Raw genomic sequence first — 27,474 nt, 5'->3', positions numbered from 1 at the left:
GATTAGTTTCAAGGACTACTGCTAATAAGGTAGATTTGACACATATTATAATTAGTTCATGATTACTTACACTTGACATGACCTTTACTAAGAGTACATAATATATATATTTAGGTAAATATATATATTATGTACTCTTGCCTTTACTTGTTGGCTTAAAGAAGGTCTGTTAGTTGCACTATATTACTAACCCTTGCTGGTGTTACAGTAACTGAAAGAATCCACCTACATCGTTCAATTATTATATACAGCCTGTAGTATTAATATGCTTTGATGAACAATCTCAACAGCTAAAATACTTGTATGGGCTTTTGATTTTTTTAGTACTCCCTTGTACCACTGTACTTTTATAGTACCACTGTACGTTTATAGTTCTAAGACAATAACCAGATAGATATCATTGATGGTAACCACACTCGCAGGTAAACACAACTAATGGGGTCCAAGGCAAGATGTTCCTTTGCCCCCTCTCCTCTTCTTCGTGTCCCTGTGTAAGCATGAGCATTATTTTATGTTAAACTTACAAACCAAAAGCTGCAACCTAGAATCAAAAAAAGTTGCTTTCTACATATCATTACAAAATAATAATCATCTCTAGTACAAAGAGTAAAGACCATAGATATTATCACTGATTGAAAGATGTCATGTAGATAGAACACTTCAGTATTTCCTTTAGCACAACAACAGAGGCTATACACTATAACAAATACAAAATTTTAAAATTTTACATCATGAATAGACAACACACATAATAAATAGCCACCGCAATATTATTTACAGTTATGAACAATGCAACATCATCCTGGCATGTAGATAGCTTGTATGTGAATTGAGTTAATTGGCAACAGTATTGAATGCCTCATTATCACAGATAACATCAGAAGTGTTTGATTTCTTTTCCATACTCAGAATTTTGCCTACTAAAGGGAAAAGACAAACAATAATAATAGTATCTACATTACACAGAAATATAACAATATCACCACCTATATGCAAGTAGTTTGAGGCCGAGGCCTATATTTGATGGATTTTGCAGACAATTTCAATGCAAACTTTTCTGTAAAAAATACAGTATTTGACCAAAAAATTGTTTGGAAGTAGTTATGTATTTTGAAAAAAATTACATTTATACTTACACAGAATTGTCATAGCACTTACAATGATCCATACTTGCTTCTTTTCCTTTGACACTGACTCCTTTAGACTGTGGAAAGGATGATATATAAAACACAATCATCATACGTAACTACTTCACTTTACTCACAGATGCAATACTCATCTGAAAATTTTGTGTGAGCTTTTTCCTACATAGCAGTAGAAACTAAAAAGAGATATGAGCACTGAATTATTACATAGCACTAGAAATATATACCTTCTCGTTCTTCAGTACATACAGTATCAAGATAAGCATACCCTATAGTATACGAATAATACATTTTTACCACACAAGTGATCGTTGGGTAGGTTACATACCTGTAGTGAATTAAGCATTGTAAATATCCAAGCAAACACTACAGTATTCTTGTTTACTGCTAATATTCCTACCACCCATGTGATACCAAGTAGGGGAACAACAATTATAGCTGCTCTCACTAATGACCTATAGTAACAAGATGTTTACAACACCCAGGTTGTTATTAGTACATTCACAGTGAATTCTACGTATAGATAGTATTAAATAAAACTTAATCTATAGCTCTTCTCTGACCAAAATGTAGCAATATAAACCACAGTTAAAATCCTTATAATGCTGAGACAGACAAACATGAGATGACTGCTTGTATACGTACATCATGTCAGAATGATAATCTTCCTTCACTGATCTGTCTTGGTCAGTTTTGTACCTTGCAGCACTTATATCAACTCCTGGTATTTATATATCAATACAACTTTGTATATATGTGTACTTTATTAATGATATTGTCGCTAAAATCTTAAATACTACAGCATATACATCAGATAGCTTTTACACAGTAGTGTTAGAAGGCAGCCTCACTTTATAGTGTTCTTATAATTCATCTGTGCAGCTGTTAATCCTTTATGATCAGCTTTGTAAATTTCATAAATGGTTACAACCAAGAAGAGAGAGTTGATCTGCAATAAAACCTGTAATATAGATTTTAATACATACATCACATTTACCATTATGATCAGTAACATGGGACCAATGAAAGCCCATATAGCACCATTTTCTTCAGATATCCAACATCTAAAGGAGGGTGTATCAAACAATCTTGTACATAGTGAACCACCCCATTGACTAACTTGTCATTGTAGCCATATTGCTCATGTGATACAGCAGCTGATAAGGCAACAATTGGAATTGGTAAACCTAATATATGTCATGTTATGACATTACTACATGATAAAACACTAATACTGATTTACCCCATCCAAGTAGTAGGAAAAATGCTCTACTGTTCAAAAACCCATGGTAGAATACAAGTTTTATCATAATAAACAGTAAGATTCCTTCACAAAGCATCCAGCTAAATACAGCCATGAAGAAGTAGTGAAGTAAGATAGCCACAATGAGACAACTAGTCTTAAGATATAATAAACAATAAATATGTAAGTTTCTATGTGCTGTATACATAGATATTCTTACTCTGTATTCACTAGCAGTTTCAATACCACTAACAAAAGTTATAAGTCCAAATAGTAGAGCAATGGAGAGATTTAAGTGCAGAAAATGTTGCTCTTGACAAAACACCTTTTTGCTGAATACACAAAAAAATAATAAACAATTTACTAAAGATCACACTCAACAATGACTGAATCTGTCAAATCTTACCTCAATACAATGAGCAAGCACACTGCAATCAGTAGACAAACAATAGATATTGTACATCCAATATAACTGACAATTGACAGTGCTTCAGTGGGTTTCTGTAAATATACATTTTTTTGATTTACATGCACATCATAGTATGCTACTCACAACCAAACTCATGCACATACCTTCGCTGTACACAAACATTAAAGCATTAAAGTACACCTTCAATTACATACATAGCTCTCACAATATATATTATGCCGTGATAATTATTCACATAAACTTTACACATCACCACAACAAGGTAATGCTTACATTCTCTCCAGACACATCTACCAGAACAGCAAAACTTGTCAAGTGGGTAGTAGAACACTGAACAAATGTGTTATTAGCATTATTTCTGCTCAGAGTAACACCATCAGATGAAAATCTGCCACTTGCAACACCATTACTACAAAAGATGAGGCTGAGTTACATACTACCATATACACCTGTACATATAGGACTCAACAACATACACATGTGTAAATGCATGCAACATACATACAGTTAGGCCTGCATCAAATATGCCAGCATTATAAAAAGCATAATAGGCTGCCAGTATATTTCTAGTGGATATTTCAAACTACGGGGCTTAATTTCATGAAAATAGATTGATACACCCTAATAGAGCAGTCAGTGGAAGCTGCAAACTGCAATAGAGCACTTAAATGCACCCTTAGATCGATACTCTCTAAAACAACAATCACTTTGTAGCAAAATACTCTAATGGAGCATTCATTGATCAAAATGTTCCAAGATATTTGAAATGTTGCTAACCTAGGAGGTCAAGTAAGCATAATGGAGAGCATAATAGGTGAAAATTTTGGGAAATCCCTAAAAGCATTTTAGGCAAAATTTTGAGCATATTTGACTCAGGCCTACAGTATACCTTGAATAACTAAAGAAAGAGCAGCGAGGGTTGAACACAAAATCTTTCTGTAAACATACAAAAGAGGCATGTATTAATTCAATGTATAAACCACACAATATACTCAATAAATCACTAAATCATTTCTTACTTACATTCTCAATGCTAAAACTCATCACAGCTTGGCTATCACCAAGGGATGTCTGGTTTTCAAAATCTGTTGATATTTTACCAGAAAGAACTAAACTTGCAATTCTTTCCCTTTATTGTGAATGGAACACACACATAATTATAACAGCTCAGTCATTACTAGTTACAACTGCTCACCCTTCCTGTGTAGGCAGGTGTATATTTCTACTGATAATGTTGATAACTGGAGGTCTTCTGCCTACATAAGGATACCTTTAAAATACTCATAGATTTATTTATTTTGATATGCTACCTACACATGTAGTGCAGTATTTAAAACTTAGTGCTAAGGTATGTTTGTCATAATTTCAAGAGCAAAAGCATTAAGCATTATGCCAGCACAATCGAATCTAAATAAACGTGCAATGCACATGCCAAAAACATATTAAATAAAGACATTGCACACTATTACTGCAATTTGTATTAATATCTCTACAGGTATGATCACATTTTGTTGACTGGTTATTGACATTTTGCAGAAATAAGGTCGAGATACTCTAATACAACACTCAGAATATCTTGACACACTATCATACACTACGATAGTAGTGTACAGTAGGGACCACAAAGGAGTAGGCGTGGCCCACGAAATAGCATCACCCAAAAACCAGCTTCAATTTTCCCTGATGACAATGAAGCAGTATTGGTAAAGTAAAACTAAGCCCAAACATACTTTCAGAATGACCTGAAACGCTTTCAGGAAGTTGCTTTGGAATTTAAAAAATACTTTAATTAACTGAATTTTCTACTGCGTGACTGAGTGACTGACTGCCTGACTGATGCCTCCAGACAAGCATAACTCGATAATGGCTAAGGCTATGGGCTTGACTTTTCAGTGTTTGATGTTGCTTTGGCCAGAGAGGTGCCGTTTGGCATACCGCAGTATGTACAATGCATTCTTCATGGACTTACCAGTGTCCTCCTTGGTGTCCCATTTATCTTTGCTGACAGCGAAAATGTTGATTTGGCGATAACACATGATGGCTCCCCTTCGTAACAGAAATTGTCCATATTTGTCATAGTGGTTATTTTAATAGCAGAGGTGCTTTTCAAACAGTTCTTGATTCGTACTGCTGTGTAACGAGTTAATGATAGCTGACAACAAAGCATAATGATGTGCGGCACCATTTTTTTCTTTTGGTATGCGTGGATTGCAGAGGTGCTTTTCGAACAGTTATTGATTTGAAATGCTGCGTAACAGGTTGAACACAGCTGACAACAAAGCGTAATGGATACTTCATTTTTCAGACGATAATTGGGGTGCACGGTGCCATTTCAGATGCAGTATGCATACGTACACCAATCATAATAATTTATCTACAAAACAAATTAACAAACAAGTACACAGAAAAATTTGGAATTTTCAACTAGAGTATATACAGGGATCATAACACATCAATAAAAAAGTACTGAAACAAGCTGGAGTAGTGGACAATGTTAAATCACAGTAAAACAATAAGAAGTGTTATATCCCTACTGTGCTTAAGATACCATAATGGAAATGCACAGTAGGGATATAACACTTCTTATTGTTTTACTGTGATTTAATATCGTCCACTACTCCAGCTTGTTTCAGTACTTTTTATCAATGTGTTATGGTCCCTACTCTAGTTGAAAATTCCAAATTTTTCTGTGTACTTGTATGATTATAATAAAGCAGTCATCTCTTCAGCAAAATCCTATTGTAGAGCACTAAAGTTTAATGGGAATAAATTATGACAAAGTTTGCTATTTGCATATCAATTCATCTAAATTTTCTTCCCAAAATCTCTTGTACAGTATCGACCCATTTTGTCAAAGTTTTATAATACTTGTCAATATGTTCAATTGTACAATTTTCCCTCATAAAATTGTGCTCAAAATTATGTACTGTACCACAGCATAATTCTTAGCACAATAGGCTTAATTTTTAAGTAAGGAAAAATTAGGAATTTTTAAGTTCAACTAGTGAAACGAGGGAAGAAGTCACCTACAACTGCAGATATGCTAGTAGACATTAAATCCCTACTTCAGTCTACAGCCATGGCTGAATTAAGGATTAAATATCCGCCAGTATATCTGAGGTGTAGACAACCTTCCTTGCTTCACTACTTTTATTTCTACAAGCAATCAGTAATCTTAAAATGCTTGAACCCTGTTTCTTCATTTTTTGTAATTATGAATAGTGAACCTATGTACACCACATCAAAAGAAAAATGGCACTACGATAGAAATTTCATAAAATAAATTTTATCCCTGAGCACATGACCCCAAAAGTCATGATCAGTAATAATATTACTGCAAATCGGGTTATTTTCGTGCATGAAAATATTCACAAGTTAATTTTTCATGTAAATAAATTTTCATGGGTGCCTGGTATCCACGAAAATATTGTAACATGGAAGTTTTGTTACGCTGAAATTATAACAATTGTGTTATTGATAGACTATTGACTATTAATACCATTCTTTAATCTTTATTTACAGGCACAGCAAGGAACAACACCTACAACAGCAAGCAAGTCTACGCCATGTGAACAGGTTGATCACGTGATCAGTCACGTACAACTGTACAGCTGCTGATCGGTCACGTACAGCTGCAGGAGTTTTAGGAAAAGATTGGTAGCTTTCAGAACATCGTATTGTCCGTTAAATGTTATTTACTCAGTAAATAAAAGTTAACAGATTATTATAAGACACAAGGGTAGTGGGGGGACAATGGGTCACATGCACCACGCATCATTTATTAGTACAGTACGCATGCGCATACCACATGTTGCACTGGTGAAATTATTAGAGACAAGTATTGTATCCTTCATCATCCGGGAGAAATCAAGCTATCATGCCGAAACATCTCGCCGAACTAATTCTCCAGCTACTCCGGACGTGAGCGTCACCCAGCTAACGCGATTGACAGCAGAAGTATTACGCCTACATCTGGCCTCCAGACACCTCATGACAACTGGCGCCAAGGCCGTGATGGCCCAACGGCTGCATGACGCCATCCATACAACACCTGTCTTGCAACAACAGAGTGATACGGCAGGAATACGCCCCAACCTCTCAGCCGCCAACAGTCACTCAACCACTACCACTGTTCCCACTGCCACCATCATCGCTGCCACAACTAACTGCTACAGGGCCGTCGGCGGTTTCATCAGCATCACTGCCAGTAACATCACCGCTGCCATTGAACGTTTCGCCTGTGCTGACGCGACCAATTGCATCGTCGCAGATTGTATCATCGCTACCAACAACTGCCAATTCTACAGACCTTGTACAGTTATTTAATCAATTCCTGCGCCAGGCCACTGGCCAGTCAACGCCTCAGGCCCTATCTCCTGCTTCAATTGATGGCAACCAGCAAACTCAGCTCACTACTGCTCTGCAACCTACTCACAACCTGCAGCTGCCCCAGTAAACAATATCAGTACAGCCTGCAGTTCAACAACCGACTACAGCACTACAACAGCCTGCAGTTCAACAACCGACTACAGCACTACAACAGCCTGCTACAGCACCACAACAGCCTGCTACAGCTATCAACAACCAACAGTTTCCCCAGCAGACAGCACCAATACAGCCCCAACCTATACCAGCACAACCACTGCTATATCAGCAAGTCCAGCCGCCAATCCAGCCGCCAATCCAGCCGCCAATCCAGCCACCCCTTCAGCAACTACCGCCTCAGTATGCCATTCAGCAACTACCGCCTCAGTATGCTATTCAGCAGCTTCCCATACCTGTGCCAATTCAGCTACAACAACAGATAATTAAGGGTGAGTATGTTGACTTTGCTGTGCTACTTGATAAAACATCATTTGTTGATGCCACACATACCTCACATTCACAACACACAACACATGCCATATCACCTCTTTTTCCATGTGGATGCAAGCATGGAACACTTATTTAACGGTACTGCTTTCACACAACCCTGCACGTGCATTGGAGCTGGTTGGGTATCAACGCAACATAACATCTACCAGCCACACCTTTCCATTGAAGGCCTGGCTCAGATATGACGGGCAGTTTCGTACAATGGCTGCTTCTAACCCCTACCTTCGTTGGGATCAGCGCCATCAAGAATTCTGGTACGAAAACATGTCCAACCCCAACACTTCACAACGATGGCCATGCCCTTACTGTGGGGCTAAAAACCACTTCCCAGACAACTGCCCTCACTCACCCTTTCGTGACAGCTCGCAACGTTCTAGACCACCAAATCGCAGAACATCCGGAGCTCCAATATGCGGTTACTTTAACAACGGGCAGTGCACCAGAAATGCATGCACTTTTCAACACATCTGCCTTACATGTAAGGGTCCCCATCCTCACATCTCCTGTCCTGACAGGAGACCAGCCACCCAAAACCAGTAAGGCCAACCTCAGGCCACAACGACCGCTCATTTTTGAGCATGACCAAGCCCCCTATAAACCATTGCTTACATTCAGGCAGCCAGGCGTTCAACCTTTACTCCCTTTAAAGTACACCCATGCCTTTGGCAATGAAGCTTCAGAACACCCCTTGTGCACTGACGCTTTAGCACACCCACACACTAAACTTCTACAACACAACTTGTGCAGTAAAGGTTTAGACAACTTACTAACCGCTGCTCATATTAACCCTTTAGAACACACCTTGTGCACTATAGGGCTAGAACATTCATACACTCCTGACACCACAACTTTGGAGCATACCCCCTCAGAGCACTCTTGCACCACTTCCTTCCACACTGAAGCACCACACCCACCACTTAACGTATGCACTAACACTCCAAAGTTGTTGCACTCGCATGTAAAGCACCTGCCATTGCAATTGCAGTATCTTATCAGTGCACGTCATCTTAACTCAAAGCCCCGCACACCAATCAACCCACATGTTCTACAAAAAGAACTAGTGCTTCACCCTGATCAAGCATTTGTGCGCACTTTAATTCACAACCTAGAGCATGGTTGTGACACTGGCTACACTGGACCACAATTTACACATTCCAGCAGCAACCTTCCCTCTTCATTCCAAAACCCTAGCATACTGGATGCCAACATCACTGAAGAATGCAACATGGGTCGCATGCTGGGTCCATTCCAGACTCCACCACTTCCGAACTTCCGCTGCTCAGGACTGGGCTTGGTCCCTAAGCATGATGGTGGCTGGCGTGCAATTTACCATTTGTCTGCCCCATATGGATCCAGCATCAATAACTCCATAAATCCAGAGGATTATGCACTTTCTTACTGCTCAGTTGATGATGCATTTGCAATCGTATCTGCACTTGGTAAGGGTACTATAATGGCAAAAATAGACCTTAAGAATGCATTTCGCCTTGTTCCAGTAAGACCAGAAGACTGGAACCTTCTAGGCATCCAATGGCAAGACCAATTCTATATTGACATCTGCCTGCCTTTTGGCCTTCGATCCGCACCTTTTCTATTTAATCAGTTAGCTGATGCCATCCACTGGTCCCTCCAGCATAACCATGGTGTACGCCATGTACTCCATCATCTAGATGATTTCTTCACTGCTGGCTCTCCTGGGACAAAGGAATGTTCAGACAACCTGCAAGCAATGCTCTCCCTATGTAACAATATTAATGCTCCCGTCAAGACTTCTAAGATTGAAGGTCCATCAACCCGACTCATGTTCCTGGGGATTGTTATTGACACTGAGAACATGACAGCCAGTATCGCACCGGAGCGAAAAGCTGACATCATCTTATCAATACAATCATTCAGGAAGAAGGATAAATGCACAAAACATCAACTGCTGTCATTAGTTGGAAAACTATCCTTTGCTTGCAAGGTAGTCCCAGCAGGCAGAATATTTCTACGCCGGCTCATAGACCTTAGCTGCAAAGTGTCACACATGCACCACCACCTACGCTTATGCACAGATGCATACCTAGATCTAGACTGGTGGCTAGCCTTCCTCCCCACTTGGAATGGCACATCATATATCCTGGAAAGCACTTGGTCCACCTCTCCGTCTATGTCTCTGTTTACAGATCCATCAGGCAGCCTTGGCTGGGAGACCTATTGGTCTGGACATTGGATTCAGTCACACTGGTCAAGTGACCAAGTAGACAGAGGCAAAGTCTGGAAGGAACTATTTGCTATAGCTTCTATAGTGAACACCTGGGGCCACCATTGGCCTAGAAAGAAGGTCTTGGTTCATTGCGATAATCAGGCTGTAGTAGAGATTTGGAAAAAAGGCACCACTAGCTGCCCTGAAGTCATGTCCCTTGTCCAGATGCTCTATTTTTGTGCAGCACAATATAACATACATGTACATGTAATTGATACTCATATAGCTGGCACAGATAACTGCATTGCTGATGTTCTCTCTCGCTTTCAGGTCCACCGTTTCCACCAACTTGCTCCGAGAGCAGCCATCAACCCCAATACCATCCATGCATGGCCGATCCAGCTCTTGAGGGATTGCTCAACCACTATCAATCCTTAGGGGTTGCTCCATCCACAAGGAGAACGTATCAAGCAGGAGTAAGAGCCCTTCAGCAATTCTGCAACCGTTACACAGTTACAGCCTTTCCAGCCTCACCACTTACCTTACGTTATTTTTTCTGTTACAAAGCATGCCAGGTGTCATACAAAACTATCAAGGTATACCTTGCTGGCATACGCCTGGGTCACATAGGGAGAGGCTTTGAGGACCCCACGAAGGATGAACTGCTCCACCTATTGTGCACTGGCATCAAACGATCACAGGGGGTATCGTCACACACTCGCCTACCAATAACCATCACTGTCCTTCAGACACTGAAGTCTCAACTTAGTCTGGATCCTTCATTCTCCCCCCTGGGGAAGCGTCTGCTCTGGGCAGCCTTCATGCTAGCATTTTATGGGTTCCTGAGAGCTAGCGAATTTGCAACCCCAAATCTGACTTGGCGGCACATACAGCTTGCTGGGGACAGATACACAGTGCTGATAGAGCAGTCTAAAACTGATCCTTTTAGACATGGCCATACCATTGCTATTCATGCTAGTGATACATCCACATACCCCGTCAGAGCACTTCAACTTTATGTTTCAGCAATTCTGCCACTCCAAGATGACTCACCAGTGTTCAAGAGTGGCAGATTTTCCCCATTAGACAGGCAGCACTTGACAAATACTATTCGCCACCTTTTGCTGAAAACTAAGTACAGTAATCATCAATATTCCAGCCACAGCTTCAGAAGTGGCGCAGCAACCACTGCCGCTACAGTAGGGATACCAGATTGGCTAATCAAGATATTAGGGAGATGGAGTAGCAATGCATACCAAGTATATATACACTCCTCTCCGGCAATGATACAGTCCATACCTGCACTCCTAGCTCACGCCAACATCTCTGATACAGACAAGGTGGCCACGGCACAATAATCTCTACTAACATGGTATGTTGACTTATGGTACTCATGTGCTGCTCGATATGCTCATTGTATGTGTACTGCTTGATATGCTCATTGTATGTGTACTGCTCGATATGTTCATTGTATGTGTACTGTTCGATATGCTCATTGTATGTGTACTGCTTGATATGCTCATTGTATGTGTACTGCTCGATATGCTCATTGTATGTGTACTGCTCGATATGCTCATTGTATGTGTACTGCTCGATATGCTCATTGTATGTGTACTGCTCGATATGCTCATTGTATGTGTACTGCTCGATATGCTCATTGTATGTGTACTGCTCAATATGCTCATTGCAGGTGTACTGCTTGAGATGCTTATTGCATCTATGTTGCTCCCGTTGTATGGGTTGTGTGTGTGCGTGCGTGTGTGTGCGTGTGCATGTGTGTACCTGCTACTGAATTTTGGGGAAATTGGGTGCAGTGAAGCTGCTTGGCCAGGTAGATTGACCATGATGCTCATTATATAATAGCCACGGTCATGAGATGACAAGTGTAATGCAGAAGCCATGTACTAACTTGGTCAGGCACTTCACTTAGCCACATTCTGGGCTGCCCATTGTTTCCCAAATTATGCCAATCATGCACCTGGGTTGGGTAAGCACAGCCAATATAATTAAATGTTATTTACTCAGTAAATAAAAGTTAACAGATTATTATAAGACACAGGGGTAGTGGGGGGACAGTGGGTCACATGCACCACGCATCATTTATTAGTACAGTACGCATGCGCATACCACACGTTGCGCTGGTGAAATTATTAGAGACAAGTATTGTATCCTTCATCATCCGGGAGAAATCAAGCTATCATGCCGAAAACATAAATACCCACCCATGCATACACCTGGTAACCCAGAACTAAAAAAGGGCGCAGTGAAGCTGCTTGGCCAGGTAGATTGACCATGATGCTCGTTATATAATAGCCACGGTCATGAGATGACAAGTGTAATGCAGAAGCCATGTACTAACTTGGTCAGGCACTTCACTTAGCCACGTTCTGGGATGCCCATTGTTTCCCAAATTATGCCAATCATGCATCCGGGTTGGGTAAGCACAGCCAATATAATAAGATGTTAATCGATACTTGACTCTAGCTATGCAGTAGCCATCATAAAGGATGGAAGTATTATTGGACTGACACGTTCCTTGAAAAATGTCTCATGTTTGTTTGCTGTTTCTTCAAAGAGGAGGTAGTATTTCTTTAATAACTGGAACATGAAGACATTCAGTGAACTTACCATGGGTGAGATGGTTACTCAAATGCCAGTTAAAAGTAAAACACATATGAAAAAATTCGATGTTTGTTATATTCATGCGTTAAATTTTCATGGATATAGTTAACCTTGAAAATTTATTACCGTCGAAAATAACCCAATTTACGGTAGTAAAAAGGCTATAGTACACTTTATTTTCAGCTGTATTCAGCCCAATACACAGCATTTCAAACAAACAATAGCATGAGAAACATTTCTGCAATCAATCCACTCACTAAAGAAAATATGGATGAATGGAAAATAATGGTGATGGCTAGACAGGACAGCCCCAGAGAAGTCATAATGTTCTACCACAAATCAAGATATTGCGCTGTCAGCAAAAGAAATGAGGCAAAGGGAGGATAAAAGTAAGTCCACAATGCATGCTGCAGTATGCCAAAAGGCACTTGTTGGGTTGAACCACATCATTCAGTAACCACATCATCAGTAACTACGTAAATAAGTCAGTCAGCAGAAAATTCCAATAAGTTAAAAAAAAATTTTTTTTTAAATTTTATAGCAACTTGTTGGAAGAATTTTGGGTTCCATTGAGGCACTATTGGGCTTGGTTATACCTCACCAATACTGGTGAATATTTTTGTGACAGTGTGCAAACCTCTAACATACTACTACTGTACTGTGCGACAATTGGCTTAAACCTATCTACAAGTACACTTTCATTTTCCATAATGTACCTACTTAGTAACAATAATGGGACACGTAAGGTAGTCCACTCCTATACGTGACTGAACCTGCGAAAATGGGGTATGTGGGTACAAACTACACACTATCACATAACAAGTCATATCGCAGTACTACAATGGAATATTTGCATTCTGTCACTTGTGCTATACGGCCAACTAAATGTTTAATAAGTGCTGAAAATTACATGGCCATAATTATGATAACCACATAAAATTATGAATCATGAAATTTTGAAAAGTAGACAAATTCTGTGTGCCCACATACCCTATTTTTGCAGGCCCGGTTACATACGTATACATTACTATGTATGTAAATATAACTTGCTTATGGGTATTACATTTGTTAAGTGCGTATAGCTCAAACCATCCTACTATGACTATACATGAATGTTTGGATACATATTATTAACACAGTCAAGCTGTGGAATATACCTTGCTTCTTCATCTCGTTTTGAATAGGTACAGTTGGTATTCTCATAGAAGCTCTCATTCGACCTTCCAATGATGCTGAGAATTCTACAGAATCTTTGTCCATTAAACCTTGTTCAGTTGGAATTTGTGCTAGAACAACTAGACAAAGAAATATGCAATAGACTCACAAACAGAAAAATTACTTTGGAGAGCCCTCCAGGCCCTTTCATATTAACAACCTCCTCTTCCCATGGTGTAACTAATTAATTATTGCTTAATTATTGTTTCTCAGCCACATAGAGCACAGTTATGAAAGCAAAAAAAAATTAAAGTATTAAAATGTGTTGTGACTTACTAATGTTGCTGTAAGTAAACTTATCCATGGCAATATCTGTAGCATTGTTGGGTAGAGTCCTACTTAACAGTATGCCAGTTTGTTCAGTGATTGCTTGAAATTGTTCAGCAACTGTTAGATTACGCTAGATAAAATATATCAATAATCATCACTAAACTACACACAATGGACTATACATGTGTTTCCTAAACATTAGTGAACACTACTGAGAACTGTCAATATGAAAGAACACAAGCATCAAACCCATGGTTGAGTCAGTCAACAGCTGTGATCAAAAATAATGCATTATTCAACTAAAAAACAATAATACATGCATAAATACTGTATGCAAAAAATGCTTGTGCCATGTGATGACTACTGGCACTAAAGTATACACACAATGCTTACTATACATAAAAATGCGCCAACCTTATTTGTCATGTCTTTAACTACGTCAAATGATACATCATTTACTTCATCCAATACACAGTCCAACAATTGTACAATTACCTGTTAGATCAATACAAGAAAATTCATACACACACGCACACACACGCACACACGCACACACACAAATTAGTGTGAAGTTCTCAATTAGTGTGGAGTTCTCAATTAGTGTGGAGCGTGAGAGTGTGGTGTGGAGTTCTCTAGTTTGAACCCCGGCAACTTTTTTGTGTGTTCTATTATAGAGTATCTTGATTGAGCTTGTATCAGGCTATATTATGTCTCCTAAACTAATACCCTCAGCACTTTCAAATCATTAAAGGTTTGTACTATGATGTTTAACCTATCTTCTATTTGAATGGTTTACCCTGTACGAATTACAAAAATTGTACTTGTAAGTTTTGAAAATTGTTTATAACTCGGCACTACTTCTATGAATCTGTACACAGATCAATGTGCTATAGTATACTCTATACACCCTTCAAATTTGAAGGGAACCAATAAAGCTTGTGCGAAGTATGAAAATTTTCGGTAAGTGTTGCAAACAGAATGAGTTGATGTTATCTTACTTCTAAAAGCCAGGCGCCCATTCAGTTAATACTATTCCATTCTAACTAAATAGGTAATTAATATAATTCAGATTATATTTACATTTGTTGTTATTATTAATTCAGCTAGATAGTTGGTAGCATGTTTTGTAATTCATAAATTATATTGTGCTTCAGTAATTGCACTGCTAAGGAAAAGTGTAGCTCTAATAAACCACTTTAAACCATAAATTACACACAAAAGTATCTTCTCAACTGTTTTATAGTATGTCTATCATTTAGAGAAAGCTTCAAGGCTACCTCATTTTTGTTTACGAAGTATTTATAAAAAAACTTAATATCAGCCAACTAATAGTGCATAGCTACATATATTCATGAACATTATCCAGTCACATATAGCATTAATATATGCATGAGATGTACTACAATACATTGCTGCAAATCTGTATGTATGGATGTAGCAAGTGTGTACAATGGTTAAAATACAGTACAAAAGTATGAACAATGTGTACCTGAATGACTCTGAGTATTTGTTGATGATTACTATTGCCATTAATGTCTTTGTTAATCACACTGTGTATTACATTAGTGATAATACAGTATGTACATCAGTAAAGACATACTTACAATTGAATGATACCCAATATGTTGGCTATGGAACATAAATCCTTTGGTAGAATTGGCCGAGAGGCAAGTGTGATATTTTCTAATTGCATAACAATGTCTAGCACAGTTTCTGTGCTGGATGTCTCAACAATATCGCTTGTTCTATTATTCATCTTTTGAACAGTATCAGTATCCCTTAACTCTTTAGCTCTTGACTCAAGTGCTAATATTTCCACTGTTTGACATTTTGACACATCTACAGATCCCCAGCTGTTGTTCCTAAGACAGTATCTATATGCAAATCCTACAAGGCACAATACGTATACACTGTAATACATGAGCACAGTATTAATTGCTAATTCTGTTGAGAACACTCTAACATGTGACAATGGTATGTGTAATATATTAAACAGCCAAGGTGTTAATAATAGGTGCTAACAGCTGAAGCTGATAATAAGATAGGAGCCAAGAAATGGCTGTAGTGATGTTAATGTCAACAAAATGTAATGATGACACCAACGACAGTAACATCACTATAGTCATTTCTTGTCTGTCACTTTTAATATCACATTTTAACACTACATACAGACTGAATATCATTTTACAGCTTGAGTGCCCAGAACTAGGCATCCATTATGTAGTTGGGGTTGAGGCTGTTATAAGTATCATTATTAAAGTTTGATTTCTATAGGCATAATAATGTTCCATTAATTGTCAGATTTCATGTATAGTATTTTTCTAAAGCTGTTAAACCAACAAGCTGGCTATGACAAGAAGAAAGATTTTATGTATGTGTAATATTAATTCCCTTGCCTATCTTCTACCATTTGCAGCTATTTACAGAGTCAGGGGCAGCAGTGAGGGGTGGGATTTGAGATTTCTATAGGAACAAGTGAAGTATATTCTGGTGATTAAAATTATGTAAACTGTCAAACGTTTCAGATAAATTACTCTAATGGATTAGTCAACCAACTATATAGAACAGTCACATTTTATCTCTTAGGGGTGGTCCACAATTTTCTGCTTTTTTGCGAACGTACTAAGAGTACTCTTTTTTCTAACCCCCCCCCCCCCCCCCCCCCAGCCCAAAGCGTACTGTGTAAATGTTGACACATGGATGTATTGTATAGCAGAACAAACACATGGATACTTTTTTTAATATTGCAAAATTCATGTATGGTATTTGTTTTGCCTTTTAGGCATCTTATATTTTGATGCTTTTGAAGCTGATACCCTGAAAGAAACATTCCTACACATAGTGGGCATTAATACCTGCAGCTGATGCACATTTGCAAATGTATACATACACATCATAGAAACAGTTCTTGGCTATCTTCAACATGTTCATACAAAACCATCCCAACACTGGCAGTAGCAACAGTAGTACTAGTTTGTTGGGTATTCACCATAGTCTGAGGTGGACTGGAGTCAGGAGATGTGGGTGCACACTGCAGAGACAGGTTTTCTCTATAAGCAACCCACAACTACCACAACTATGTAGTGTATACAAATTAGTACCCACATAATCCAGCCTCCCATACCCAACTGTATTCCTAAACCCACAACAACACCTTCTGCAAGTAGAAAACAAAAGCAACAAACAGTGTAGCTACAAACTATTCAGTTGTAACTGTTTATCAGTGTTAATTGCTAGGCTAAGACTAAAGAGAAAGAAAAGTAAGTGCTGTTATAAAAACTATATAAAGCCTGTAGTACGTGTTATCACGCTGATAACCGTCTTACCTGTAGATTCAATGAGCTTTATCTTTCCTTTAGCTTCTAAAGCTTCTTTTCATTGGTAGCTAACCCTAGCTACACTGTTTTCCAGAGTTCGCCAAAGCACAATTTCATCCGATCAATCATTGCATTAACAGCATCAGCTTGCTTTAGTCCACTGTTTATAATTGGACTCTGAATAAGCAGCAGTAGAGGTTTACTACAGCTATAGCCTTATCACTACATTTGGATTTCTCGCCAACTCACGTGATCGACATTTTAAAAAAGCGTACATGCGATTTTACCCCCTCCCCCTAGCATACAGTTTGTACGCTTGCAAAAAAGCAGAAAATTGTGGACCACCCCTAAACTGTAAGTAGCTACTTAATGTACCTGTACCAATGTAATAGAAATAGTCTAAATTTTATTGCAGTGCTTAAAAAACTGTAAATCCTTGGGGCATGCTCCTAGACTCACAGACATGTTTACTTCAAACTTCCCATTGCTTCACTCCTATACTGTTTAACCTCCTGATACTATAGCAGTAGCAAGCACAAGCAGCTTATATCAATAAATCCCTAGTCTGTTCATGTTCACCTCAACCCTCATTTCTTGTTAATAACTCTTGTTACATGGGCCAGCTTCCCAAACATTTAGTAGCGCTGTGAAGCCCATTAAACACTGGATCAAAAAGTGCTTTGATATGGGCAAGAACAAGTGAGTTTAAAAATATCCCATACATTTAGTATAGACGATTCAGGCATGCAAGCATGTTTACAATATGAAAACATGCTTGTTCCAGTACAAAACCAGTTCACCATCTTTGATAGAACTATATTTGGCAGGGGCTCAGGTGAACGTGTACTGACTATAACATAAATTTATGTGGTTAAAATATCAATTTTAGATTTTATTGGTGAAAATAGCTACCAGATTCAGTTTCAAACATAATTTTAAAAAACAATTCCTTGGGGAGCACGCATCCAGACTCCCCAGTGTACATGCAACAGGAAGTTTGGAAACCAGTCACCAAAATTTCTGTAGCCATCCATGAGAGTTATCAGCAACTATTTACTAGTGGAAGTGATCTGGTTTAGCCAGGCCAATTTGGTGAGTTTAAACTTTAGAAAAATTAAAATCTAAATGTAAAAAAATGCTCTTGTAAGTCAGAAATTTGTTTCCAATTGCACTGTCAAAGTTATCCTCTACCCAACATTCCTTCAAGCCAGGCATCCTCTTTCAACTTTTAACTCCCCTAAGCAACAGTTCGGAAAAAAAAGTAGTACGAAAGTCATGCAACGTATTTTCAACACGGCCATGGTTGTACTACCATTCTGGTCACAGTGACAATGTGGTTCTATGCCCTGTTTGTATACTGTAAGTGCAATAGTAGAGAAATGAAAAAGTGAGGATTTAGATAGTAAATGGATCCATATCCCGACAGACAGGTGTATTTAGAGGAATTCCTCTACGAATACAACAATTAGTATAAAAACACCATTCCTCGGCCAGTTGGTTATCAGGCATGCTCCCAAGGTTCAATGAGACTTTATTTTGGCTTCTAACAGTGCAATACTTCATAATCTGTTACTTTCAACAGCGTCCTCGATGAGACTCTTGGACGAACCACTCCCAGGTTGCTTCCTCAGACCCTGTACTGGTTGCTTGTCACAGCTATGGAGTAAACTAGTTTTGGAAGTAATCTGAAAATAGTCTGTACATTGGCAATCATCATGGTTCAATTTTTTTATTTGTTTAAAATATGAGTAACAGCTACAGAGTTACAGGGCAAAAACCATGAGTTATGTGGACCAATAGAATCTAACCAATGTGCAGAAAAAGCATTATGGCTGCATATCTCCACTTCTAAGCAACAAAATCTTAATCATTACGCTACTGGAAATTCTACTTTAAGTACACCATCATAACATTAACAGATCTATATTTTCTACCATATAGTAAAAAACTTCGGCGGTAAAAAAAGTGAGACAGAACCCCTCTGTTGAAAAAATTGGCAGAAAAAACTTTGGCGGTTGAAATAATATTAGCCAAAGTTTTTACTGTATGGTGCGTAAGGATAATGACAAGGTGTCAACTCATCAGTTAAGTAGTGTAAGTGTATAGGTAGCCAGCGTTGTTGTTGTAGTAGTACTTTTGTAGCTACTAATCTAACTATGTGCTAGCAAAGGCGTGCTTCACTATCTCCTGTGATTCCGAGAGCAACCGTATTTACTTTTTCAGTGAACTCCAGTAGCAGAGGTTATCACGTATATCAAAGTATCTGGCTAAATCCATCGCAAGCCATCGCGATACAATGAACTAGCTGACGTGCAAACAGGAAGCCAGTTGGAAATGCTATCCCAAGGAGTGCTTACAACTGTGGGACACACTCCCAATCTCCAAAGTCAGCTTGATCTTTATTGCGTGGTGGTACGAGCTAACCTTCATCTCAAGCTCTAGTTACTCAATGTGCTCGTGTGATCATTATTATTATTATTTGTAATCATCTAAAATAATTGGCGAAAAAACTTTGGCGAATTGAACGCTATTCGCCAAAGTTTCTTACCGCCAAAGTTTTTTACTACACGGTATTCTCTGTGTGTGTGTGTGTGTGTGTGTGTGTGTGTGTGTGTGTGTGTGTGTGTGTGTGTGTGTGTGTGTGTGTGTGTGTGTGTGTGTGTGTGTGTGTGTGTGTGTGTGTGTGTGTGTGTGTGTGTGTGTGTGTGTGTGTGTGTGTGTGTGTGTGTGTGTGTGTGTGTGTGTGTGTGTGTGTGTGTGTGTGTGTGTACTAGAACAGGTCCAAAAGTGTTCTGTTGAAGTTTGAACACAACAAACAAAATAGCACAATATATGCTGTAATCACCTTTGTGCTAGCAGATGAGAAATACTGCATGTCAAAACAAGCCCATAAACTGGTTTTGGGGACTTGTAAAGTTAGTACATACAAAAAAGGAGTGGTATCCATACTAAAACACCCCAGCTATACAAAAAGATGTAGACATTAAACCCAGGGTTAAAAGAAGATGATAGCCACAATGAGCAACATTTTGACCCCAGATTGTTTTAAAGATTTCATCTTTTTATATTACAGTGTATGTTCAAATGAGCCATAAAAATATTATAATTTCAAAAACTGTCTACCTAATATTGCCAATATGCGGACAATCTTTTAAAAGTATTAGTCATAACTATAAAAAACAATTTACTATACCATTTGTTTCTCTGTTTCCTGAACATTTCTGTTCAACTATTCTTCCTACATCAGTTGGTGGCCATGTTATATTCCAAGTGTTATTTTGATTTAACTGGCATCCACGAAAACCTGTGAGCACAAAATACTGCTGCTTATGCACCTATAGTCAGTTCACACATGATCTTAGCTAAAATCTAGAAAGAAAAGCTTTTCAGCCATAACTAAAGTTGTGTAGTCACAAAATAATGTTAATGATAGCCAAAATATTTGTTTTGATTCACAGTAACCTGGTCACCCTCATGCATCTAGGCCCAGGAATCAACATTACAGATTAAGCTACTTCAAACTGTTACCAACACAATACATTGCTGAAATCTCTAAGATAACATTATTGGGAAGTTTCACTGGTCCCAATAATTATTCTAACTTACTTGTGCAGTGGTAATCATTCACTGTTTGATCAGTACAATCAGAGCAATTGTAACTTGTGTTACTTCTCAGAGCAGTTAACTGGTTCCCAACAATTTCCCAAACACTATTATTACACTGTAGGTTGTAACGAACTTCATGTAGGTTATTAAGATCATCTGATCTGATGTACAATATTGACACTGACATAGAACTGTAATGATCACTAGTATCAAATAAAGACAAGCAGTTGTAATATGTACTGTTGACGATGATACTTTGTTTAGCACTAGTATCTTCTTTAGACATCACCATAGTAGTAACACTGGTCTTAAACTGTTCAATGGTACATTGTTGAACACTGGGGTCAATGAGCAATAGTAGTAGCACCAATAATGACGTAAATACATCCATCTTGACTAGTAAAGAGCATACAGAACATGATTTACTTGTGTAACAAGCATACAAATTCTGGTACAGTATCTATTCTAACTTTCAGTTCACTTATCAACAGAATCTTTTAGCAGAAACTTAATAATACTACAGAAATAATATTAGCCGTGCCTCAGCTTCTATTGCATTACTGCATCCAGTATAATAATTCTTTTTTAATATTATTATTATTAATGCTTTACAGTGACCAGCACTGAAGGTCTGACAGCAACATGTGCTGCAGCCTTAGGATTACCTAACCTAACAATGATTACTATAAAACCTCTACTTCACAATATCACTAACAACACCACTTATAATAGGGATCCTTTTAATGGCTATTTTTGGCATCACAATAACTACAAATACAATGGACAATTCAGTGTTATACATAAACCAATGCTAAAGATACACATGTACCTGTAAACTGATTTGGTCCAGTAGAGGTCCTACAATATTAAATATAAACCATTAGTGGTCAGTGTAAGCAACCAACTATCAGAATGCTTATTTCTGCTGTAAATACCTTCACTTCCAAACATTCTCAGAACATCATCTTTTTTGCAGAGATGTTCTACTTTATACTTTGCCTTCCTGTGCACCAAGTTTGGCATCAATAGGTGCTTCTCCTGACTAGTAACAGTTGAAAAGGCGTGTAGTCAAAGTAACCATGCCATGCAGTTAACAGAACCATAGCTCAATTACTGGAAGTCCGTATATTTAACAACATCCACTTAAGTTTGATAAAATCCTTATGTAATAACTGTGAATGCCTAGCTAACATTTATACTAATTTTCAATATGAAATATTGCACCAATGTTTGCTGTGCAAAAATTATAAAGCTGTGTTCATATTGTAAGGGTAGTTTACTGTATAAATCTGGTGGCCTGCTTAGATTCCAGTGGTCCAAATACGTAAGCATGCCACGTTTCTTGATAACTGACTAGATGATGTCAACTTAATCTTATCAACCTCTCTGACTTCGTTACAATATCATCTTAGGTCTCGACATATTAGTACTAGTAATAGCATGGGTAGCAGTGAAATTTGGGATAAATATCACGAGTGTTGTATTGGAAATGGGGATAAATTTCACGAGGCGAAGCCGAGTGAAATTTACCATTTCCAATACAACAAGAGTGGTATTTATCCCAAATTTCACTGCTACCCATGCTATTCCCAGTTAATACCATACTCGCTGCATATGCTGCATTAGCTTTGCTATGTATGCAATTTGTCACTATGTACTAAACACGCGTCGACACTAATTGGCGCTACATTGTTAACATAAATTCTAGCCAATGAAATTGCAATTACAACTTTTTCACTGCTGTCAGTGAAATACGGGATAAATTTCACTGCTACTATTGAGACTTTTGTACGGGCAGTTAAACAGGTATGGTATTAACTCTAATAATTAACAGTTCACACTAGCCCAGTACTAAGTTAATCTACTGTAAAGTGATTTTGGCAAGCACTCACTGGCATTGATCACAGCCTGGTCTGTCTCCCTTATTGTTTAATGACTAATATCAACGCAGCAATTGGAATCAGACTGTCATAAACTCTCAAAGTGACAGAGACCAACTGCCATTGATGGCACAGGCAGAAATAGTTTCCACAAACTTACAATAAAGAAATTACACATACTTAACCTTGTCCATTCCTTTTCACAAAAATCAGGTGTAGCCACCAACAAACTTAACACACTCTTTGTGCCATGGAAGCAACATGTGTCTGATAACTGATCTATCCATTGAGCCCATCTGATAATTGGTTGCTTACACTATGTCTTTGTTTGTTTGTTTGTTTGTTGCAGCTGCCGCCTTTGAAATTTCATGGCCAAGTTATAGTAGATCGTAGGACATTTATTTTATTTGTGCAGATAATGGTACTTACCATGTACAACTTCGATTATTATTAAAGGCACTTGAAATGTGTAAACTTTGTATATACATACATTATGTTTACTAAATGATTGAATTGCTATGAAGCAAAATCGAAATAGGAGAAAAGTAATCTGAGTCTCAATTCCTACAAAAGTGCATAACATTTGCCTATTTTCACAATGTAGCAGCCTTTAGAGCATTACCATATACACAATAATTTAAGGTTTCTGTTTACATAAATGCCAATTAGATAGGTTTCAGTTCCAATTTTCTATCAACATTGTGTTTGCTTCTCAATACAAATTGAAGGAAACACAGTAGTTTTACATTGGTACAAAAGAGGACTATTACACTTAATAACTATCCATAGGGCTATAATATATCTAAAACGCAATAGATGATGGTGACATGTTGGCTGGAAGCTATACCATAAACAAACAACAATGTATCACAGTGCAATATTCAATACGGTGAGCATCGTCAATTTTAATGCATCATGTACAAAGACATTGATGGATGTTTGATCATTGAGTTATTTTATCTATAACTAGGGCATCAATTATACATGAAGTCAACTCCTATAGTGCTATAGTATAATGTATACAATAGTTTTATACATTTGTATCCTACCTATCCTACGCATGAATTTAGGCAGATCGCACTGTTAATCCACCTTTACACAATTATAGAGTGCATACCTGCAATATAGGACCTATTCTCCTGGCTTGATACACTTGTCACTAAGCAACATGCCAAGATGTGACAATTTCACATAACTTACTAGTGTTAATTAATAATAATAATCACTTTTCCCAATAACAAAAGTATTGTAATCTTAATTGTTTTTGCACATACATATCATTGTATATAAAATGTGTAATAGAATTTTAGGATACAAAATTCCATTACTGATTTCTTGGTGGCTTGTGCAATTCTTTTATTACTAAACAACACTTTATTTCATACAAAAATACACTATGTATCAAAGCTTGAAGCTTTTCAGGGCTTGGCTTATCTTTCATTGTTTTTGTAACCGGATTTTATATAAGTGTTCCAAATTGCACACAGCAAGTTAACTGAGTGATCTGCGTTTCATTTGCATTTGCCCTTCCAAGCTTTTTGTCTCACTTTTTGAGTTTATAGGCACTGTCAGTGGTTCCCCTAGGTTATGAGTAAGCACCCTCAAGATTAATAATCTAATTCCTTCAGTCCTAGCAACCAAAATAGCACTTTACATAATGGTTATTACCCTTTGGGCTTCTAAGTAATACAATCCATAGTGTGGTAGCTTAAGTTACTTTTGAAGAAGCCATAATCCATCACTAGTAACAAGGAAAAGCAATATTATTACATTACATGCAGAAGTATGTAATAAATTATTACATAATGCACTATACTGTAAGTTAGTAATGCACACATTACAGTTCATACATTACAGTAATAATTAGTCATCAACACAGTGATCTATTAGCTACAGCTTTTAACCCATCCTACAGTGGCAACGTAAAAGTTTTTTGACCAGTTTATAAATATTATGTGGTGAGCTAGATTAAGGTTTTATCCACTTTTATTATTAGGCCAGGCAAAGTTGATTAATAGTTTCTCATCACCTGCCCACATCACCTTCCACCCTGCCACCTCCAAATTCATTACTGCTATAATTGATCACGTATACCAACATTTCAACATTTAGACCACAGACATTATAGCTCAGTTTAAGAACTGAAGGCCTTTGATAATCCTTGCAGTGACTAGCTAACCTGCTGTTGCTGTAATTTTGGGTGTTTCCTTCAATAATAATAATGATGAAAAATTGACCGCCTTCCTACATCAAAATTGCTGATGAGAAACTACCAATCTACTTTGCCTGACCTAATCAGTCTACTGGGCAGACAGCGATTATAATGCCAGGGGGGAAGGGATAGTACACACAATTGATAGTGGCCATAGCTACTACTGAAGGAGTAAGGTCTGACCTCAAACTCACCAAAACTTTCTTCCATATATAGCTAGACAGTACAGTGGTAGATGGCTCAATGAACTTCTGCATGAGTTCATCAGGCTATCTGTGATGGGCCGCTGTGCCATCGGCGAGCCTACCAAAATAAGAGGCGGGGGCCTTATAATGAACACCTGATTCGGTGTGTTTCACAACCGTTCATATTCTGTCGGTTATATACGTAGGCGTAGTGGGCTAGAGTGCTAGCACGGACTAGACTATCTAGATAGCTACTGTAGCTAAGCTTTGAGCCATTAACTGTTCAAAATAAATTTTTAGATATTGTCACCCTGGAAGAGATTGATGTTTGGCCTCCCTGAGAAACAACTATTATTCTTGCTGCATGCTGGTTGTGATACTCTTATAACTCCTATGAACCTGTCCAGGTGAAATATAATTACTAATCCAAAGTGTGCTCTTTTTCAAACTCCCCAACCTACCATGAATCATATCTTGACCGAATGTTCTGTTGTTCATTCAGGGTAGATATACCTGGAGGCATGATTCAGTCTTGCAGGTTTTCGTTCACAGGCTTCAAAAGCATTTGGCAGAATTTTTTGAACTTTATGCTGACCTTTCAGATTATCTTGCCAGTGTCAGCCCTCCTAGCACTATCCCAACTGAACTTTCTATCTCCCTTAGCAGACCTGACTGGTCTTGCATGGTTTCTAAAGATTCCATATACCTGTTTGAGCTGACCATTCCAACTAATACTCAGCAACACTTATTGGCTGCTAGAGCTTGGAAGGTAGATATGGCTCTATTGTATGATCTTCAACGCACTGGTTTTGTTGTTGATCTCATTTCTACTGATTGACTCGATGTCTGGGTCTCTTTATGCCAGAAACACTTGCTCAAGTGGCTACTGAGTAATGTAAGTCTTGCTAGGGCTCCTGCACTGATCACTCTTTAGCTATCAGTGTACGGTAACCCTGAGTCTAGGCCCCTGTTTGTATACTATATATTGTCTTAACAATCAATAAGAAGACGGTTTATCATCATCAGCTAACTCACGGTAAACCGGCGGTGGACGATTTCACTTGTCCCAATAATCAGTAGATTGTCCGAGGGCGTTCACACTGCGAAAGGTATCAGATCTTTTCCTTAGCCAGCTTTTTATTACCTGAAATAATCTATGTGCTGGTCACGTAATAGAATACCCATATTGTATTAAGTTTATACGCGGCGCGCCCTCCAATTTCCCTCGAAATTGGAGGGCGCGCCGCGTATAAGTGTTACTCAATGTTCCAACAGTAACTGGCATTATATTATATCTAATCAAAAACAGCCAAGCTGTAAAAAAAGGTGCGGCCCCCAAAAAGGCCATGGTGAAAAAAGATGTGAAATCCAAGGTGGCGGCCAAGAAATGGCTGTGATGGTAGGTTAATGGTTACATTTTAATAACAGCAATTCAGGTGAATTTGGTGCCAAGACCAAGCGGCACAAAATTCACCTGAATTGTCGTTATTAAAATGTAACCATTAACCTACCATCACAGCCATTTCTTGGCCGCCACCTTGGATTTCACATCTTTTTTCACCATGGCCTTTTTGGGGGCCGCACCTTTTTTTACAGCTTGGCTGTTTTTGATTAGATATCACTTCTTTTTGTATTTGTATACTGCAAAGCCGGCCTATGGCTGGCTTTGGGGCTTTTTTTAACCCATGTGTTTTTTTCTTTACTACAGGAAGAAGAAAAGAACTTAAAGAAGAATTTTAGTACTTCAATTATTTTTGATTTTATTAGTAACTAGCATTGATACCTGCCCTATGTGCAGGACCATCTCCACATTAAACATTTTAATGCCACGAAGAGGGACTAAGCATTAAACACCAGCACTGCTCAGGGGCGGATCCAGAGTTTGGAAAGAGGGGGGGCACCTTTCTGAAAAACAGTTGAAGACCAAAAAACTTGCTGAAAACCAGTTGAAGACCAAAAAAAAAAAAAAAAAGGTCACGACAATAATAGCTAGTTATCCTTACCAACTATATCACGTCTGTTATGTAAAATAAAATCCTATTTATAGCTTCATAGGTAAGCTACACTGCCTCATGAACATTGTGACTGCTTTATTAGAGTAATTGACTGCTCTATTAGAGTATCTCGATCTTGTATACAATTTCTTGAAGGGGGGGGGGGGGGGGGCATTTGCCCCAAATGCCCCATCCTGGATCCGCCACTGCTGCTAATGTAGCTATGTAGGGTACATGGTGATGTCACATTTTTTAAAGAGCATGAGGTTTTCTTATGTCATTAATGATGCAAAAC

General features: G+C 38.2%; 1 protein-coding gene across 3 annotated transcripts; it reads right to left on the bottom strand.

Moving 5' to 3' along the window:
• Positions 1–709: 709 nt before the first annotated feature.
• Positions 710–26,360, bottom strand: LOC136254564 (adhesion G protein-coupled receptor L3-like). Of its 3 annotated transcripts, none has more exons than XM_066047304.1 (23): positions 26,221–26,360; positions 20,909–21,304; positions 20,496–20,606; positions 15,590–15,872; positions 15,475–15,535; positions 14,400–14,480; positions 13,992–14,115; positions 13,658–13,795; positions 4,014–4,074; positions 3,842–3,947; positions 3,708–3,754; positions 3,092–3,227; positions 2,795–2,889; positions 2,609–2,720; positions 2,389–2,545; positions 2,266–2,332; positions 2,143–2,209; positions 1,997–2,094; positions 1,474–1,600; positions 1,373–1,414; positions 1,256–1,321; positions 1,159–1,204; positions 710–920 (listed from the first exon to the last, which is right to left on the bottom strand). In XM_066047304.1, the coding sequence occupies exons 2-23, from the start codon at positions 21,297–21,299 to the stop codon at positions 835–837; spliced, it is 2,502 nt and encodes an 833-aa protein (XP_065903376.1). In that variant the 5' UTR covers positions 21,300–21,304; positions 26,221–26,360; the 3' UTR covers positions 710–834. The 3 variants fall into 3 exon arrangements, with proteins under 3 accessions (XP_065903376.1, XP_065903380.1, XP_065903379.1); XM_066047308.1 differs by having other exon boundaries at positions 1,265–1,321; XM_066047307.1 differs by lacking the exon at positions 26,221–26,360 and adding an exon at positions 24,457–24,520.
• Positions 26,361–27,474: the final 1,114 nt, after the last annotated feature.

The sequence above is a fragment of the Dysidea avara genome, chromosome 4 (genome assembly GCF_963678975.1).
Source record: "Dysidea avara chromosome 4, odDysAvar1.4, whole genome shotgun sequence".
Taxonomy (NCBI): domain Eukaryota; kingdom Metazoa; phylum Porifera; class Demospongiae; order Dictyoceratida; family Dysideidae; genus Dysidea; species Dysidea avara.
The sequence above is the reverse complement of the archived record's forward strand: the minus strand, read 5'-3'. Positions and strand labels throughout refer to the sequence as shown.

What these genes read in the sequence shown, in the direction of transcription:
- LOC136254564 (XM_066047304.1), bottom strand. Translation starts at nt 21,299, where the DNA reads ATGGATGTATTTACGTCATTATTGGTGCTACTACTATTGCTCATTGAC. An exon ending in TCTTTCTTTAGTTATTCAAG is followed by an intron (nt 3,228 to 3,707) that starts GTATACTGTAGG and finishes CATCTTTTGTAG; the next exon opens with TAATGGTGTTGCAAGTGGCA. An exon ending in CAATATGGCTACAATGACAA is followed by an intron (nt 2,210 to 2,265) that starts GTTAGTCAATGG and finishes ACCCTCCTTTAG; the next exon opens with ATGTTGGATATCTGAAGAAA.